Raw genomic sequence first — 17,814 nt, 5'->3', positions numbered from 1 at the left:
CCGTGGACAATGACATTCTGAATTAACGTTCAAACAAACGGAGTTTTATTATTCCAGTTCGAGGCAAGCTGAATGAAAAGAAGGAGAACTACGTAGCTTTATCGGAAAATAGAATTCATGTAAAAGTTTGAACTGTAAGCTACAGTCGGTAAAGTTCATGTGTCTGGCATAATATATGCATTTTGGTTTCCCTTTCAGTGTCTCAATGACGTAAGTTGTCATCACTAATCTCTATTGATTGGATTTCCTTTTAAGGTTTGTGCTTGGCACTCGTCGGGAAACTCAAATAAAGGTTACATACTGGTCTTACGTCATAACACTTGCCAAGGAAGTTCTCTTTGGGTTGATAAAAGGGTGGTGTTTTTGTGTCGGAAGATGTTATAAGAAGGGATATAAGACCGTTTTCAGCGGATTTTCACACTGCTAAAACCTGACTTTCTTGCAGTTGCTTTGTCTGCAATGCCTTAGAACTCTACAAATAGTTAAGTTTTTCGCGTTTGTGTTGTAATTTGCCAGTAAACATCGTACATAGTAAAGTTACTCGACTTTGCTACAATTTGTAAAAACTAGGGCATTACCTGATACAAACAAAATTAAAATAAATCCCATGCTGTTTTCAAATACAGCGTTTTGCTATTCACTTCAATAGAATAGTAAATAACAATCAAGAAATAACGAAGTCTTTTAACCACAAATTCCCAGATATTTACACTTTTCATTTTGTTTCAATTCACACCACAAAACATACACTAATTCGCATTTTGCTATTCAGTCTCAAGTCTAAATAATAATAGTATAAATCATTACTAATTTTCTTCACACCATCACAGACATAATGTTGCCTCACATGTTCTTTGTACAATCGTTGGTTTTCACAATAAATATTGAATTACTGTACTTGTCTTCTTTTTCTTTAACAATGTCTTTCCAAAAACAAAACTCAAAGGCCACACAAGCTATTGCAACCTACTCCTGTCTCTCGTCTCTCTTCCTGGGTACAATGGTACATAAGACTTACATTCAAATGCTTACATTTCCATGCTACCCACATTGTCAAAATACCAATAATTATTCAAAACAAATGTTAACTACTACCTAACTTCTTTTCAGACCCACACCCATTATTATACATTCATCTCCCTACTATTATTTGTGTGCTTTTAGCTTTCAGCATCAGGTTGACCCCTCTATATTTGTAAGAACAATTCTTGATAACACTAATGGTATTTAGCGTAGGAATAATGGATTCCCTGCCAATTTTCCGTCTAATTTGTGTTTGGATAAGAACTCGTATCTGTTTCTATTTACGAGAACTAATGAAGCTGTTTCGAAGTATTTTTTGTTCTATTTGTTTTTCCCGCAGCCTTTTCTGTGTCTATTATGTCGTAGAGATCCATCTTTTCTTTTCAAAAGAACGGAACTGCTTTGCTGAAAACACGATCAGTGTCGTACTCGTCGTCATATCCGCCGTTATAATCATCATCATCATCGTCGTCGTCCTCGATGTCGTCATCATAACCATCCTCCTCCTCTTCCTCCTCCTCCTCCTCCTCATCGTCATCGTCATCGTCATCGCAGCAGCAGCAGCAGCAGCAGCAACAGAAGCAGCAAAAGCAGCAGCAGCAGCAACAGCAGCAGCAGCAGCAACAGCAGCAGCAGCAGCAGCAGCAACAGCAGCAGCAGCAACAGCAGCAGTAGCAGCAGCAACAGCAACAGCAACAGCAGCAGCAGCAACAGCAGCAGCAACAGCAGCAGCAACAGCAGCAGCAACATGTCATACATTGTATTTGTCCTTGATTGCTCACAACAGCAAAGTTACATTCAATGATCAATCCATAGAGAGTGCAAGCTCCATAGCCGTGTGTGTGTGTGTGTGTGTGTGTGTGTGTGTGTGTGTGTGTGTGTGTGTGTGTGTGTGTGTTTCTCTCGGTAGTGTGTACCTTTCAAAGCAACGTCTTTATAGAAAAAAAAGAATATCATGATTAGAAAAAAAGGTGCAGCGTAAAAGTTAGATGTCTATGTCTCTGATTGTTTTCCAATTAACATGAAAGCTGCAAGAGTGCATTGGAACTGAAACCAACGACTAAACGACAGTGGGATTTCTCTTCTGCGGAAACAAAACCCAAAACTAATGAAGCATATACACGTGCGTTCAGTTATTTGATAAGTGGGTAGTAGCATGGCTCAAGACCATTGTGATTTTGCAATTACCAGCAGAACGTCTTTTACGGATGGATTCTGATTTAGCCGAAAGCGGAAAACGCTTTTCACGCTCGGAAATAAAAAACGCTGGCGCTGGACCCGAGTACTCTTCAGACTGGCTCGCTCCCCCAGTATGAAAGTTTTTGTCTTGTGCACGTGGATTTAAAAAAAAAAAATTCAATAACACAATTTAAATTTTTTTTAGAGTAGACCGCCCATGCCGGGAATCGAACTCGGATCACTTTGGCACAGTATGAACGTTTTTGTCTTGTGCACGTGAATTAAAAATATATATATATTTATTTATTTTACACAATTAAAAAAATTATTAGAGTAAAATAAAAAATTAAAACGTTCATAATAAACAATAGTAAACAAGAATTAAAAAAAAAAAAATAGACCGCCCATGCCGGGAATCGAACCCGGATCCCTTTGGCCACCAAGCCACCACCTTGAATCACTGACACAGTGTCCCTGTCGCTCTCTCTCGTGCTCTCTGTCTCTCTTACAGTCTCACCGAGACCAAACCCGCACTGTAGTTTCTTTGCCGAGACCAAATTAATCCCCACCCGCTGGCTGGCTTGCACTGAAATCATGCTTTTCTGCGTGACGTGTTCGGCTCAGCCGCCTACAAAAGTCTCCCCTTTAGTTCAGTGACTGGAACAGCGAACAGCCTCCCACCGCAAAAACTCCCACCGTTAAGAGTGGCTTTTGTGATTTATTTCGCATTTAGGTCCCAGGTAACATTATGAAGTTTTAATACGATCAATCGGACCTTTTATCAAGTTAGTGTATCAACTTTTGAAAGAACTGCGCCCAGTAGTTTCCCAGCAATAAGCCGTTAAGTCGAGACACACACACACAATTAAAGTCTGCTGGACCCTAGTACTGCGTACTCGGGGATAAAGATTCAGTGATACTAAAAGCACGAAGGCAAGAAGAACGTAAATGGTGGTTTTATTTTATCACCTGGAGACACTGTCGTTGCAGTCCGGCTTTGCGAACTGTGTGTCACGATGCTTGCTGCGAATTGTCACGCCCCATTTCTCTCTCTGACGGCCTCTGCCTCTACAGGCCTGTCTCTGTCTCTCTCTGTCTCTTTTTGTCATTCTGTCTCTCACTTTGTTTCCTTTATTCTCTCTTTCTATCTCTCTCTCCCCTCTCTCTCTATCTCTCTCTCTTTGTCTCTCTCTCTCTCTCTCTCTCTCTCTCTCTCTCTCTCTCTCTCTCTCTCTCTTATATGATTGAATTTATATTTGTAATGTGCGTCTGTCTTTATGTGTTGTATAAAGGACAGGTTGGAAGAATAGGCTTTGCCTAAAACCTTTATCCTTTTGTAATAAAGTTCTGAGTCTGAGTCTGAGTTTCTCTCTCTCTATCTTTTCCTCTTTCTCTATCTCTCTCTCTCTCTCTCTCTCTCTCTATCTCCCTCATTTTTCTCTCTCTCTCTGTCTTTCTCTCTCTCCCTCTCTCTCTGTCTGTCTCTCTCTCTTTCTCTCTCTCTCTCTGTCTCTCTCTCTATGTCTGTCTCTGTCTGTCTCTGTCTCTCTCTCTCTCTCTGTCTGTCTCTCTCTCTCTGTCTCTCTCTCTCTCTGTCTGTCTCTCTCTCTCTCTCTCTCTCTCTCTGTCTCTCTCTGTCTCTCTGTCTCTCTCCCTCTCTCTCTCTCTGTCAAGTAGACTATTCTGGCAGCGTTTTGTGGAATTCTCTCCCGGAATCAGTTCGAGTCTCAACAAGTCTCAATAATTTCAAAAAACACCTCATTACATTTAATGTCAAATTACGAAAAGTCACAGTGATGGAAGACTTCGTTCTGATTATTTTCTTATTGATCATATCTGTCCAAAAAGCATCAGTGTCATAAAAACGCAAGAATGTTTGTATAGCCTACAACGTGTATATAGTCCTGTGAATAGTTTTTTTTCTGCCTTTAACTGTCATGCTTATCTTTTGTAATTGTCTTACGTTTGTACATATATATTATATATGTATTTAAGATTAGAATAGTCCCTCTCTGGGCGAGGGCTGTTTGAAAAGAAGCTCGTTTATATTGCTTATGCCACAACCCTCGTAAAATAAAATTTGATTTGATTTGATTTGATTTGATTTGTCTCTCTCTCTCTCTCTCTCTCTCTCTCTCTCTCTCTCTCTCTCTCTCTCTCTCTCTCTCTGTTTGTCTCTGTCTCTCTCTCGCTATCTCTCTCTGTCTGTCTGTCTATCTCTCTCTGTCTCTCTCTCTCTCTCTGTGTCTCTCTCTCTCTCTCTGTTTGTCTCTGACTCTCTCTCTGTCTCTCTCTCGCTCTCTCTCTCTCTCTCTCTCTGTATGTCTGTCTGTCTGTCTCTCTCTCTCTCTCTCTCTCTCTCTCTCTCTCTCTCTCTCTCTCTCTCTCTCTCTCTCTCTCTCTCTCTATCAACCGAGGTTTGGGCTCGACTGTTACAAAAAGTCTATCTACTGAAAGAAAACCTAACTCCGCGACAACAGCTGGCCGAGTTCCGAGTGGCTTCTTCAACCACTCGTGTGCTGCTCGGGGACTCGGTGATGAGACCAGTTAGGCCAGAACTCATGTTTCCGGAGAGAGTATCGCAAAACCTCAGTGTGTCAGGTCTCTGTGTTGACGATTTGACGCACTGGTTGGCCAACATCCCACAGTCCAGACAAGTTCAACGAGTAATTGTCCACATCGGGGTCAACACGTGCCGACATAACACAATCACAGAGGCAGTGTGGTCCCGACTTTTCAAACTAATGAAGAAAGTATTCCCTGCAGCAATTATACAGGCATCTTCTATTGTTCCACCCAAGGGTGAGCACGACCTGAGGAAGACGGTCACGGCCTCAAATCACTCCCTGGAAAGGAGTTGTGTGAGAGAGAGTGTGGGGTTCACCGACCATACCGACACCTTCCTCACAGCCAGTGGCGCCCCCCGCTAGGCCCTCTACAGGGACGCCCTTCACCCGAGTCGGCAGGGTACCGTCCGCCTTGCCTGTAACCTGCCATGCGTTGCTCAGAATCACAATAGCCCGCTCAGAGAAAAGTCGCTCTGGATTGGTCTATGCAACGGTCTCACAACGAGGCAAATCACTTCACGATGGCGACGAAGAAAGCACGATTGCTGCGAGATATGAAAAAAGTTGTACTTCTTAAACTAGTAGACGATTCGGTCAGTGAAATCGTCAGAGAGAATGTAGTTATGATGGGAAATTTAGCTGGGGTAGTCCCTGAACCTTGAAAAGCGGTGGATCCCTCGGGTTACGTCGCAAACCACGCCGAGAAGATCGAAACACGCTACACGGCATCGCAGTGTAAACACCGCCGCCATCTTGGATAACGCGGCGGGCGGTGGGCGAGCATATACCAAAGCCGCTCGCCGAGTGCTTCGCGAGCGCTTTCATGCACTGGCCTAAGAAACGGCTTTTTGTCATTCGCACTGCGAGCGACCCGTGGCGAACCGCTCTGGGCAACTCGTCTCTGAAGTATGCTGGCCAGCCTGCGGTAACTTCAAAGCGAAGGGGGCCGTTGTTGCCGACCCCCCCTGAGCATTCACTGCCAAGCCGTGACGAACACCGCAACCAGCAGACTCATCACGGAACAGGACAGCCGAGTCGCCAACATGACCAGGGACCGGGGCATATGTTGCGTACCAGCCCTCTACGTCACCCCCACCCACTCCCTCACCAAGAACAGCGTAACACTCCCCCCGTCTTATGAGCAGCGGACCAACGACGTCTCCACACTGCACCATTCCAGCGACCCGCACTACAGCCAGTCCAAGCAGGCAGTCAGACCCTATCCTATGCACTACGCACCCCACCAGTCACCTTGGCGTGACATGCTTCCTCCACCATACCTGCTTCAGACACACGGAAACTCAGTACCACCCCACCGTGCATACGGTCCCATGCCCACACATCTTCAACATTGTTTCCCACCCCCCAACTACCAGAGCTACTACAACTCGGATAGATGTACACCTGTGTAATTAGTCAAGTGGAGTGAATTTCATGGGTGTGACGACTATTTCTGGATTATTCTTACATGTGTGTGTGTGTGTGTGTGTATGTATGTGTGTGTGTGTGTGTGTGTGTGTGTGTGAGCGCATGTGAGTGTGAGCGTGTGTGTGTGTGTGTGTGCGGTAATAGAAAATACAGCATTATTAGCGTCATCTGCCGTGATGGTAAAACTGTGCATATTTGTGTACGATTGTGCTACTGCACGAACATTACCCTTGTGAGGGTGTGAGCATGATTTCGTGGCCTTTATCCTCCTGATCGATCTTTGTATTACCTTCGTTTTTACTGTGCTGTGCTTCAGGCTGTCACAGCAACTCTTTAACAAAGAGACGAGAAGAAACATTTTCTTGTCTTGCTTGAGACAGAGACTCTGGTGTGTGCTTGCTTCTTTACTGTGCGCCTCTAATTGGACAGGTTTCAGCGACAGCAGTGTGTTCGGACGGTCAAGCTAATCGCCCCATTCATATTATATGCTTTGAAAGCGGCTGCTGTTACTAGGCGACACATGTGTCAACATTGACTCCTATGACAAGTGCTTTGTGTTAGACTTGTTTAGAGTCTATTACATTAGTTTCGTTGTCTTAGTTTGGTTCTTTATTATCATTATAAACGGTAACATTACCGTTTTCTCTTTATTTTCCTGTTTTCTTGTGCTAATCTACCTTTCGATTTTTTACTTGTTTATTGTTGCTTTCGTTTTTTTACTTAGTTTGTCGTCCGGAATATTTCCTTGTCTCTTTACTAGTTATTCTACGCTTGACGTTGAGTTTCTGTCTTATTTACCTATTGTACCTTATTGATAACGTCATTGTTTGACACATTGTGTTTCTAAATTATTCTATCTTGTTTGACACATTTCTCTGTTCCTGCAAATTTGCTACAGATTGATCAAGAGATTTCAGTAAATATCTCGGACTATTTAACGTTCAAAAGCCAGAATACTGTTTATGTTCACAATGAATAGCTGTCCAAATTTATGGCCCAGAAAAGAGGGTCTTCGTGTGGGCCACCTTAACATTAACCATGCAATTAACAAAATGAATGACGTATCTAGTATGCTTTTAAATTCTGGTTCAAATTTTCACATTTTTGGATTCTCAGAGTCACGATTATCTCAGCAGATTTCGGATGCCGATGTAGCTATTCCTGGTTATAACATACTACGCAGAGACCCACAGCAAAGTAAAGAAACTGGCTTGCTTCTGTACGTAAGTGAATCAGTTAGCTATACTAGATTAACACACCTTGAGCAGTTTGTGGAGTCGGTGTGGGTAGAAGTTAAAATGAAAGGAGCACCTCCACTCCTCATAGGTTTCTGTTATAGAAATCCTGTAGAGAGAGCAAATTGGTCGGATAATCTTACGCAGATGTTAGATGCAGTTTTACTCGAATCAAAGGAAATAATGTTATTGGGAGACTTTAATATTGATTTGCTTAAGCAGAACAAGTTATGGCTAGATATGCTTAACCTCTATAATCTCAAACAGATAGTAGACACCCCTACAAGAGTCACAGCATCTACAAGTACTTTGATAGATCATATTTATGTCACTGATCAACGTAACATTGCTGAATGTTGTGTTCCCGCCAGTGGTTGCAGCGATCATTTCCCTATCTGTCTGACGTGGTCGAGAAAGGGTGTAAAAATTCCAAAAGCCGGTCACAAGACAATAAAATACAGATCCTTTTCTAAATTCAACGAAGACACACTTCTTCACGACCTCTGTAACTCCTCCCTCTCTAATGTTTATAATTGTACGAATCCTGATGCTGCATTAACACACTGGCTCAATGCCTTCACTGACGTATATGATAAACATGCTCCATGGAGAATTAAAAGAGTCAGACACATAGTGAAACCGAAATGGTTTGATGATGAATTACAAGATGCCATAGATAATCGCGACTTCTTAAAGTCAATCGGCAAGGAAGAGGAGTATAGAGAACAGAGAAATAAAGTAAACTCAATAAAACGATTAAAAAAGAGAAAATATTTTCAAGACCTTGCTTCTTCAAAACAAAATCCAAAGAACATTTGGAAAGCCATAAATGAACTCACAAATAAAACTTCTGCATCTAAATCAAGTTGCGTTAGAGACATAACACCTGATGATCTAAATACACATTTTTCCAAAATAGCTGAAAAAAGTTATTTGAAAGGATACAACTAACCTCAATAATTTGGAAGTTTTAGAAGACTTCTGTAAGTCAAAAGAAATTTCATCTCAATTAAATATTCCTTCGCTTACAGTGCCTGAAGTCTTTCAAGCACTCACACATTTAAAGCAAACAGGTACCCGGGGGATAGACGGATTAGATGGAAAAATTCTTAAGTTATCAGCCCCGGTAATTTCCGAAACTCTCACTTACATTTATAATCTCTGTTTAGACAAACAATATTTTCCAATAGCGCTCAAACAGGCAAAAATTATTCCTTTGTTTAAATCTGGTGAGAAGAAAGACCCCTCAAACTATAGACCGATTTCTATATTGTCTGTATTATCAAAGCCACTTGAAAAACATATAAACAAACACCTATTAGCGCACTTTGATCACAATCAATTATTTCACCCGAACCAATCTGGCTTTAGGGCTAATCACTCGTGTCACACTGCCTTAATCTCTCTTGTTGATCATTGGTTGGACAAGATAAACGATAATGAATTTTGTGGTGCTGTAGTTGTAGACTTTGCTAAAGCTTTTGATGTAATTGATCACAAGTTGTTACTCAGAAAACTCAAATTATATGGCCTCGGGACTGACTCAGTTAACCTCATTTGTTCTTTTCTCAGCAACAGACAACAAAGTGTGAATGCGAACGCCTCGGCATCAAGTATGCAGGCTGTACGGCATGGGGTACCACAAGGGTCAGTTTTAGGCCCTCTACTTTTCTCCATATACATAAATGACCTGCCCCTTAATATTAAAAACTTGTGTGAACTTTTTGCAGATGACACTACCATACACTCCAGTGACACCAATTTAAATCGTTTATCTGAATCACTGCAAGAAAGTTTAAACCAGCTGAGTGCATGGACTGAGCTAAATCATATGTCCCTGAACCAGCAAAAAAATAAATGCATGATAATAACAACTAGACAAAAACGACAGAACATAATCTCCACGTTTCCCGATTTAATTGTCAATGATGAAATTGTTTCAACAGTCAACCATCATAAAGTGTTGGGAGTGACCATCGATAACAACCTGTCATGGTCACACCACATCGAACAACTTTCTAAAGTCATGTCCAAGAAAGTATATCTCTTATCTAGAATCAAGCACTTCCATTTGGAAGCCAGGAAGTTATTCTTTAATGCCCATATTCAATCTGTTATTGATTACGCATCAACCTTATGGGATTCGGCAAGTGATAATTCACTAAAACCTATAATTAGATTACACAAACGAGCGTTGAAAGTAGTCTTATTAAAGAAAACAACCCTGAATGAATTAGACTATATAAACTTAGGCATTCTCCCTCTGAAGGCAAGACTTGGCTATAATAAATGTACCCTTATGAGCAAAATTATCACTGGATGTGTACCTGAAACTTTACGTACAAAATTTACCATGAGGAATTCACGTCAATTTATGATATTAAACACTCCTGTTCCTCGGATTGACCTGTTTAAGTCCAGTTTAGTGTATTCAGGTAGCAGTCTCTGGAACTCTCTTCCAACATTCCTGAGGCAAACTACCAGCACTGATAGTTTTAAAAGCAGATATTTGTCTTATGTAATGAAGTCAAAGTAAAGGATATTTGTCTTAAATGGTATTCAATTTTTGTATTAAACATGCCCCTCTCCTCTTTATTGGTATAATGTACACAAACCCTTTTCGAATGAAGGGACTAACAAACCAACCATTACATGTATTTAGATGTGTGATGATCTTAGCAATGTCTTGCTTGTTTGATTGATTTTCTTTTAAATGTAATGTATGGATTAGAGCATGATGTTGAGAAAGTGCAAGCTGCACTATACCACTTAATTCACATCAATCAACTCGCAATTTACCTCAATGCAATGCATTCTGTGTACATATGTATAATGTGTTTTCACTTTAGTTATCTGTTAAAATGTAGAATTTTAGTTTTCTATGTTCTATTTTTTATCTTGTATTTTTATTTCATTTTTGTAGTTAGTCCCTCTTTAGGGCGAGGGCTGGATGTAAAAAAGCAGACCACTGCTTAATCTACTACCCTTGTTAAATAAAGAATTGTCATTGTCATTGTCATTGTCATTGTCTCTCTCTCTCTCCACCCCTCCTCTCCATCTCCACCACACCCACACTGAAACTGACCAATAATCCTGATCACCAAACTTCTCAATGGGTTTTACCTGCCCTACCCTCCCAATATATCTCCACCTTACCCACCCCCCCCCCCCCACCCCCCGTCCCCCACCTCCACAATCCATTCCACTCCCGGCTACTACCAGTACTACACACCTTGGACTTTCTAGCCCGTCCGCGTTCTCTCCCCAGCGCTGATATTCTGACGAATGAATACAGTGACACCCCCTGTTCACAACCTCCAAACAACTTGAGAAAATAAGGACTTTAAAAGGGTGGAGTCTTACAGTGCGAGAGAGTATAAAAAGCGGTTTGACAATGATCACACAGGAGTTTCGTCTCGACACATGATAGCCATTCACAGCCACTGTAACAGCTGGGCAGAAGAAACAATCATCCATCAGCTGAAATGGCGAACACGAGATTCCAGTTCATTGACATCATCTGCTTGTTGAGTTTGACGTTGCTTCTCTACGAAGTTGGTAAGGATACGTTTCTTTTATTCCATCTTTCAAAGAGAGTTTTTATCTCTCTCATATTCTGATTTCGTGTGTCTTTTGTATATATGTTGTCAAGGACACATTACTTTTATTATAATAATAATAATAATTCTCTTTATTTATATAGCGCCTTATCCGAAGTTCAAAGCGCTTTTATGCCGTGTGAGATGGAATTTTTTACACAATATATCACGCATTCACATCGACCACATCTTTTGAAGAAGCAAATTACACCCGGCCGAAGCTGAGTTTTTATTTCTCTCATCTTCTGAATCTCCTGTGTCTTTTGTGTGTCTGTTGTCTGTTGTCTGTTGTCTGTTGCATGAAAAGGCCGAAACAACGTTGCTCCTTCGCGGATTAAGTGAGATCGATATAAGCCTATATTACTTTCATTTCATATTTTGGGGGAGTAAACTACATACACCGTAGATAAGCTTCCATCTCTTATCTTCTCATTATCATTTGTCTGGTTTTTTGTTCACTTAAATATATTATGTAATTTTCATATGTCATCTTCTAATTATTGTTTGTCTGTTGTGCATGTTGTTCGTTCACGTGAAGCAAGAAGAAAATGGTTTTGTTTTTCGAGGACTCAAGCTACAGCAAAGTTTTCAGCTCTCATCTTCTTCTTTTGATATGTTTGTTGTGTATTATGTTTAAAGGTAATTTTCATCTCTCATCTTTTCAATATTATATGTTGTGCATTGTGTGGGGCAAGATCGCATTACTTTTATTTCAACATTTTGAGGAAGCAAACTCCACGGAAGTTAAGTTTTTCATCTCCAAATCCTCTCTTTAGTTATCGTCTTTTGTGTATTCTGTTCGCGAACTTTAAAGTAAGGTAAGGCCGTATTACTTTTCTAACATTAATGAGGACTAAGCGAACCAGAAGCGAAGCAGATGAGCGCAGATTGTATCGATCATTCTTTCTGTTCTATTTACCGGTTGCGTGTGTTGTTCGTTCGTCAAAAAGCCAGGAAAGACCACATTACTTTACCTTCCACATTTCAAGGAAGCAGACTACACTAAGTTACTACTAAGTGGTTATCGTTTCATTATCGAGTATACGGTCTTGCTGAAAAATTGCATTGCGTTCAGTTTCATTCTGTGAGTTCAACAGCTACTTGACTAAATGTTGTATTTTCGCCTTACGCGACTTGTTACATTTAGTCAAGTTTTGACTAAATGTTTTAACGTAGAGGGCCGGGGAATCGAGACGAGGGTCGTGGTGTATATGTGTCTGTGCGTGTGTGTGCGTGTGTGTGTAGAGCGATTTAGAGTAAACTACTGGACCGATCTTTATAAAATTTGACATGAGAGTTCCTGGGTATGAAATCCCCGAACATTTTTTTCCGTTTTTCGATAAATGTCTTTGATGACGTCATATCCGGCTTTTCGTGAAAGTTGAGGCGGCACTGTCACGCTCTCATTTTTCAACCAAATTGGTTGAAATTTTGGTCAAGTAATCTTCGACGAAGCCCGGACATCGGTATTGCATTTCCGTTTGGTGGCTTAAAAATGGGTGTCACTAAAAGCCTCATTTAAGAGATAGCGAATTCCGTTGCAAGCCCCTGGAGCAAATTTTTGATTGGTGCTTTTGTGAACAAGAAACAATTGACAAGTGGCTCTATCCCATCTCCCCCCTTTCCCCGTCGCAATATAACCTTGAATGGTTGAAAACGACGTTAAACACCAAATAAAGAAAAGAAAAGTGAGGAGGTGATTGTTACAAGAAGGTGTGAATGCACTGTGTGAGTGTCAATGGTGAAAGGGTCACAGATGTGTTTTCGTGTATTTGTGCGTCGTTTTGTTTCTATTTGCTGTCTTTTCGTGTCTTTTCGCGTCTTTTCGACTTTTAGTGACACCGTTAAAAATTAATTAATGACTTTGGTCATTAAAAATCGGAAAATTGTAATTACATTTTTTTTTTTATAAAACGATCCAAATTTACGTTCATCTTATTTGTCATCATTTTCTGATTCCAAAAACATATAAATATGTTATATTTGGATGAAAAACAAGCGCTGAAAATTAAAATTATAAAAATTATTATTAAAATCAAATTTCCGAAATCGATTTAAAAACAATTTCATCTTATTCCTTGTTGGTTCCTGATTCCAAAAACATATAGTTATGATATGTGTGGATTATAAACACGCTCAGAAAGTTAAAACGAAGAGAGGTACAGAAAAGCGTGCTATCCTTCTCAGCGCAACTACTGCCTCGCTCTTCTTCTCAATTTCACTGCCTTTGCCATGAGCGGTGGACTGACGATGCTACGAGTATACGGTCTTGCTGAAAAAATTGCATTGCGTTCAGTTTCATTCTGTGAGTTGGACAGCTACTTGACTAAATGTTGCATTTTCGCCTTACGCGACTTGTTTTTACATTTAGTCAAGTTTTGACTAAATGTTTTAACATAGAGGGGGAATCGAAACGAGGGTCGTGGTGTATGTGTGTGTGTGTGTGTGTAGTTGTGTGCGTGCGTGCGTGTGTGTGCGTGTAGAGCGATTCAGACCAAACTACTGGACCGATCTTTATGAAATTTGACATGAGAGTTCCTGGGTATGAAATCCCCGAACGTGTTTTTCTTTTTTTGGATAAATGTCTTTGATGACGTCATATCCGGCCTTTCGTGAAAGTTGAGGCGGCACTGTCACGCTCTCATTTTTCAACCAAATTGGTTGAAATTTTGGTCAAGTAATTTTCGATGAAGCCCGTACTTCGGTATTGCATTTCAGCTTGGTGGCTTCAAAATTAATTAATGACTTTGGTCATTAAAAATCTGAAAATTGTAAAAAAAATATGTTTTTTTATAAAACGATTCAAATTTACGTTCATCTTATTTTCCATCATTTTCTGATTCCAAAAACATATAAATATGTTATATTTGGATTAAAAACAAGCTCTGAAAATTAAAAATATAAAAATTATGATCAAAATTAAACTCTCGAAATCAATTTTAAAACACTTTTATCTTCTTCCTTGTCGGTTCCTGATTCCAAAAACATTAACAGCTATTGGGTTTTAGACGAGACAAGTATAATGCCGACGAGTCGAAGACAAGTTGCATTATACTTGTTCGAGTCTAAATATTGGACCCTATTGCTACGCTGAAAACACAATAGCGATTATATAGCTGTTCTAACCTTGATTTGTTGTTCCAAACTTACAAAATGACAGTTTTTGCGTCGATGCGTTGATCTCATGTTTTGATAGCAAACGCCGTTTCTTATGCGCATTAGTTTTGCGCAGGAGCCACACTGACTTTGGAAAATAACCTCGATTTGACAACACAGCTGTTAAACAGCTTTTTGTTATTTCATTTGTATAAAACAAAAAGAAGTTTGAGTTTTTTTTAATTTATTTGAAGAGAAAAAGTTTGACATTATATGTTTACAGGAGACCTATATTTCACAAGATGTTAGTTCCACGTGGAAATTAGAGTGGGGTGGAGAAATCTTTTTTTCAGAAGGAACAAACCATAGCCTAGGACAAGTGATTTTGGTGAGAAAAGGACTTCCGTATTCAGTTGTTCCTATTAATAAAACAAGTCGCGTAAGGCGAAAATACAACGTTTAGTCAAGTAGCTGTCGAACTCACAGAATGAAACTGAACGCAATGCCATTTTTCAGGAAGACCGTAGCATCGTCAGTTCACCGCTCATGGCAAAGGCAGTGAAATTGACAAGACGAGCGGGGTAGTACTTGCGCTGAAAAGGATAGCACGCTTTTCTGTACCTCTCTTCGTTTTAACTTTCTGAGCGTGTTTTTAATCCAAACATATCATATCTATATGTTTTTGGAATCAGGAACCGACAAGAAATACGATGAAAGTGTTTTTAAATTGATATCGACAATTTAATTTTGATAATAATTTTTTTTTTAAATTTTCAGAGCTTGTTTTTAATCCAAATATAACATATTTATATGTTTTTGGAATCAGAAAATGATGGAGAATAAGATGAACTTAAATTTGAATCTTTTTATAAAAAAATGTTGTTTTTTTTTACAATTTTCAGATTTTTATGACGTCATCAAAGACATTTATCAAAAAAATGAAAAAAACGTTCGGGGATTTCATACCCAGGAACTCTCATGTCAAATTTCATAAAGATCGGTCCAGTAGTTTAGTCTGAATCGCTCTACACACACACACAGACACACACACACACACACAGACACACGCACATACACCATACCCTCGTTTCGATTCCCCCTCGATGTTAAAATATTTAGTCAAAACTTGACTAAATATAAAAACGAAGTCCGAGCTTCGTCGAAGATTACTTGACCAAAATTTCAACCAATTTGGTTGAAAAATGAGAGCGTGACAGTGCCGCCTCAACTTTCACGAAAAGCCAGATATGACGTCATCAAAGACATTTATATAAAAAAAAGAAAAACACGTTCGGGGATATCAATCCCAGAAACTCTCATGGAAAAGTTCATGAAGATCGGTCCAGTAGTTTGGTCTGAATCGCTCTACACACACACACATATACACCACGACCCTCGTTTCGATTCCCCCTCAATGTTAAAACATTTAGTCAAAACTTGACTAAATGTAAACAGAGAGTGCTGGCTGTGACGGTTAAAACGGACAGTGGTGATATCTCGATCAATAATGTATATGCACCAAACCCAGTAGTTGAGAAAATAGATGTTTTTTAACGAGTTACAAAGAGAAGTGACTGGGTCGCTCGTTGAGAAAGTTATGGTTTGTGGAGATTTTAACAGTGTAGTAAATAATGAATTGGATATTGTAAGTGGTGCAGCACATGCACAGAAAGAAGTTTCAGTGTTTAAAACGTTTATACATTCCTGTATATTAAATGATGCTTTAAGGTTATCTAATGCAGAAGGAAAAGAGTTTTCCTGGTCAAGGAACTCTGACTGGGTGGCGGGAAGAATTGATTATATTTTTATAAGTGAGGGAATTGTAAACAATTGTCAAGAATGTAATATATTTTCGGTTTCATACTCCGATCACAGATGCGTATATACAGTAATACAGTGCTCAGAGTTTGCCAGAGGTCCTGGATTTTGGAAGTTTAATAATGAGTTATTACATTATCTGCAATATGTACAATTTATGAATTCGGCTATAGAAGAGTTTATGCGTGAGCAAGAACAAACGGATGTCCAGTTAAAATGGGAATTGCTGAAGAGACAAATACGAGATGAGAGTATAGGATATAGTAAAAGTAAAGCAATAAAAAGAAAAAACAAGTCGCGTAAGGCGAAAATACAATATTTAGTCAAGTAGCTGTCGAACTCACAGAATGAAACTGAACGCAATGCCATTTTTCAGCAAGACCGTATACTTGTAGCATCGTCAGTCCACCGCTCATGGCAAAGGCAGTGAAATTGACAAGAAGAGCGGGGTAGTAGTTGCGCTAGGAAGGATAGCACGCTTTTCTGTACCTCTCTTTGTTTTAACTTTCTGAGCGTGTTTTTAATCCAAACATATCATATCTATATGTTTTTGGAATCAGGAACCGACAAGGAATAAGATGAAAGTAGTTTTAAATTGATTTGGACAATTTGATTTTGATAATAATTTTTATATATTTAATTTTCAGAGCTTGTTTTTAATCCAAATATAACATATTTATATGTTTTTGGAATCAGCAAATGATGGAAAATAAGATAAACGTAAATTTGGATCGTTTTATACATTTTTATTTTTTTTTTACAATTTTCAGATGTTTAATGACCAAAGTCATTAATTAATTTTTAAGCCACCAAGCTGAAATGCAATACCGAAGTCCGGCCTTCGTCGAAGATTGCTTGGCCAAAATTTCAACCAATTTGGTTGAAAAATGAGGGCGTGACAGTGCCGCCTCAACTTTCACGAAAAGCCGGATATGACGTCATCAAAGACATTTATCAAAAAAATGAAAAAAACGTTCGGGGATTTCATACCCAGGAACTCTCATGTCAAATTTCATAAAGATCGGTCTAGTAGTTTAGTCTGAATCGCTCTACACACACACACACACACACACACACACACACACAGACACACGCACATACACCACGACCCTCGTTTCGATTACCCCTCGATGTTAAAATATTTAGTCAAAACTTGACTAAATATAATGATAAACTAAGTTTTTATACAGAATTAAACGATTGTGATTTGAACCTAAGTCATGAACCTTTGAATGAATTATTGCAGGAAAGACGACACAAGGTTCGTTTACAGTTAGAAATACATGAACAGATTAGAACAAAAAGTGCCATGATTAGATCACGAATAAAATGGATTGCAGAAGGGGAAAAAATACGAAGTTTTGACCACAGAAGACGGAAATCTACTAACGGACCAAAAACGCATTTTGAAAGCTCAGAGAGAGCATTTTTTTTAAATGTTATAAGAAAAAAGTTCCGAAAGAAGGTCCTTTTGGAAGAGTTGATACGTTTATTGAGGGAGATGAAGTACCTCAATTAAATGATTTAGAAAGAGATATTTGTGAAGGACTAATTACAGTAGAAGAAGCGGGTAGAGCCCTGATGACATTAAATAACGGCTCGGCACCAGGATTAGATGGATTAACGGTGGAATTTTATAAATGTTTTTGGGTGAAATTGAAATATGTTTTTGTGAATTCGTATAATTATGCATTTGAGAAAGGGAACCTATCATATTCTCAATCCGCAGGAGTAATAACCTTAATGCACAAAGGAAAAGAACTCCCAAAAGAAAATTTGAATAACTGGAGGCCAATCACGTTAACAAATGCTGACTATAAAGTGTTGGCTAAATGTATAGCGTTAAGAATGCAAAGTGTAGTTGACAGC

The 17,814-nt window shown here is 39.3% G+C and overlaps 1 protein-coding gene across 1 annotated transcript in view; it reads left to right on the top strand.

The window, feature by feature from the left end:
* Positions 1 to 10,824: 10,824 nt before the first annotated feature.
* LOC138977477 (uncharacterized) overlaps positions 10,825 to 17,814 on the top strand; it is a 75,535-nt gene continuing 68,545 nt past the window's right edge. The window contains exon 1 of the mRNA XM_070350337.1: positions 10,825 to 10,990. Coding sequence (XP_070206438.1) covers positions 10,918 to 10,990 — 73 coding nt within the window. The 5' untranslated portion in view covers positions 10,825 to 10,917. The remainder of the gene's footprint in view (positions 10,991 to 17,814) is intronic.

Source organism: Littorina saxatilis, linkage group LG9 (assembly GCF_037325665.1).
Source record: "Littorina saxatilis isolate snail1 linkage group LG9, US_GU_Lsax_2.0, whole genome shotgun sequence".
In the NCBI taxonomy this organism is placed as follows: Eukaryota; Metazoa; Mollusca; class Gastropoda; order Littorinimorpha; family Littorinidae; genus Littorina; species Littorina saxatilis.
Note: the sequence above shows the minus strand (reverse complement) of the source record. Positions and strands in the feature narration are given on the sequence as shown.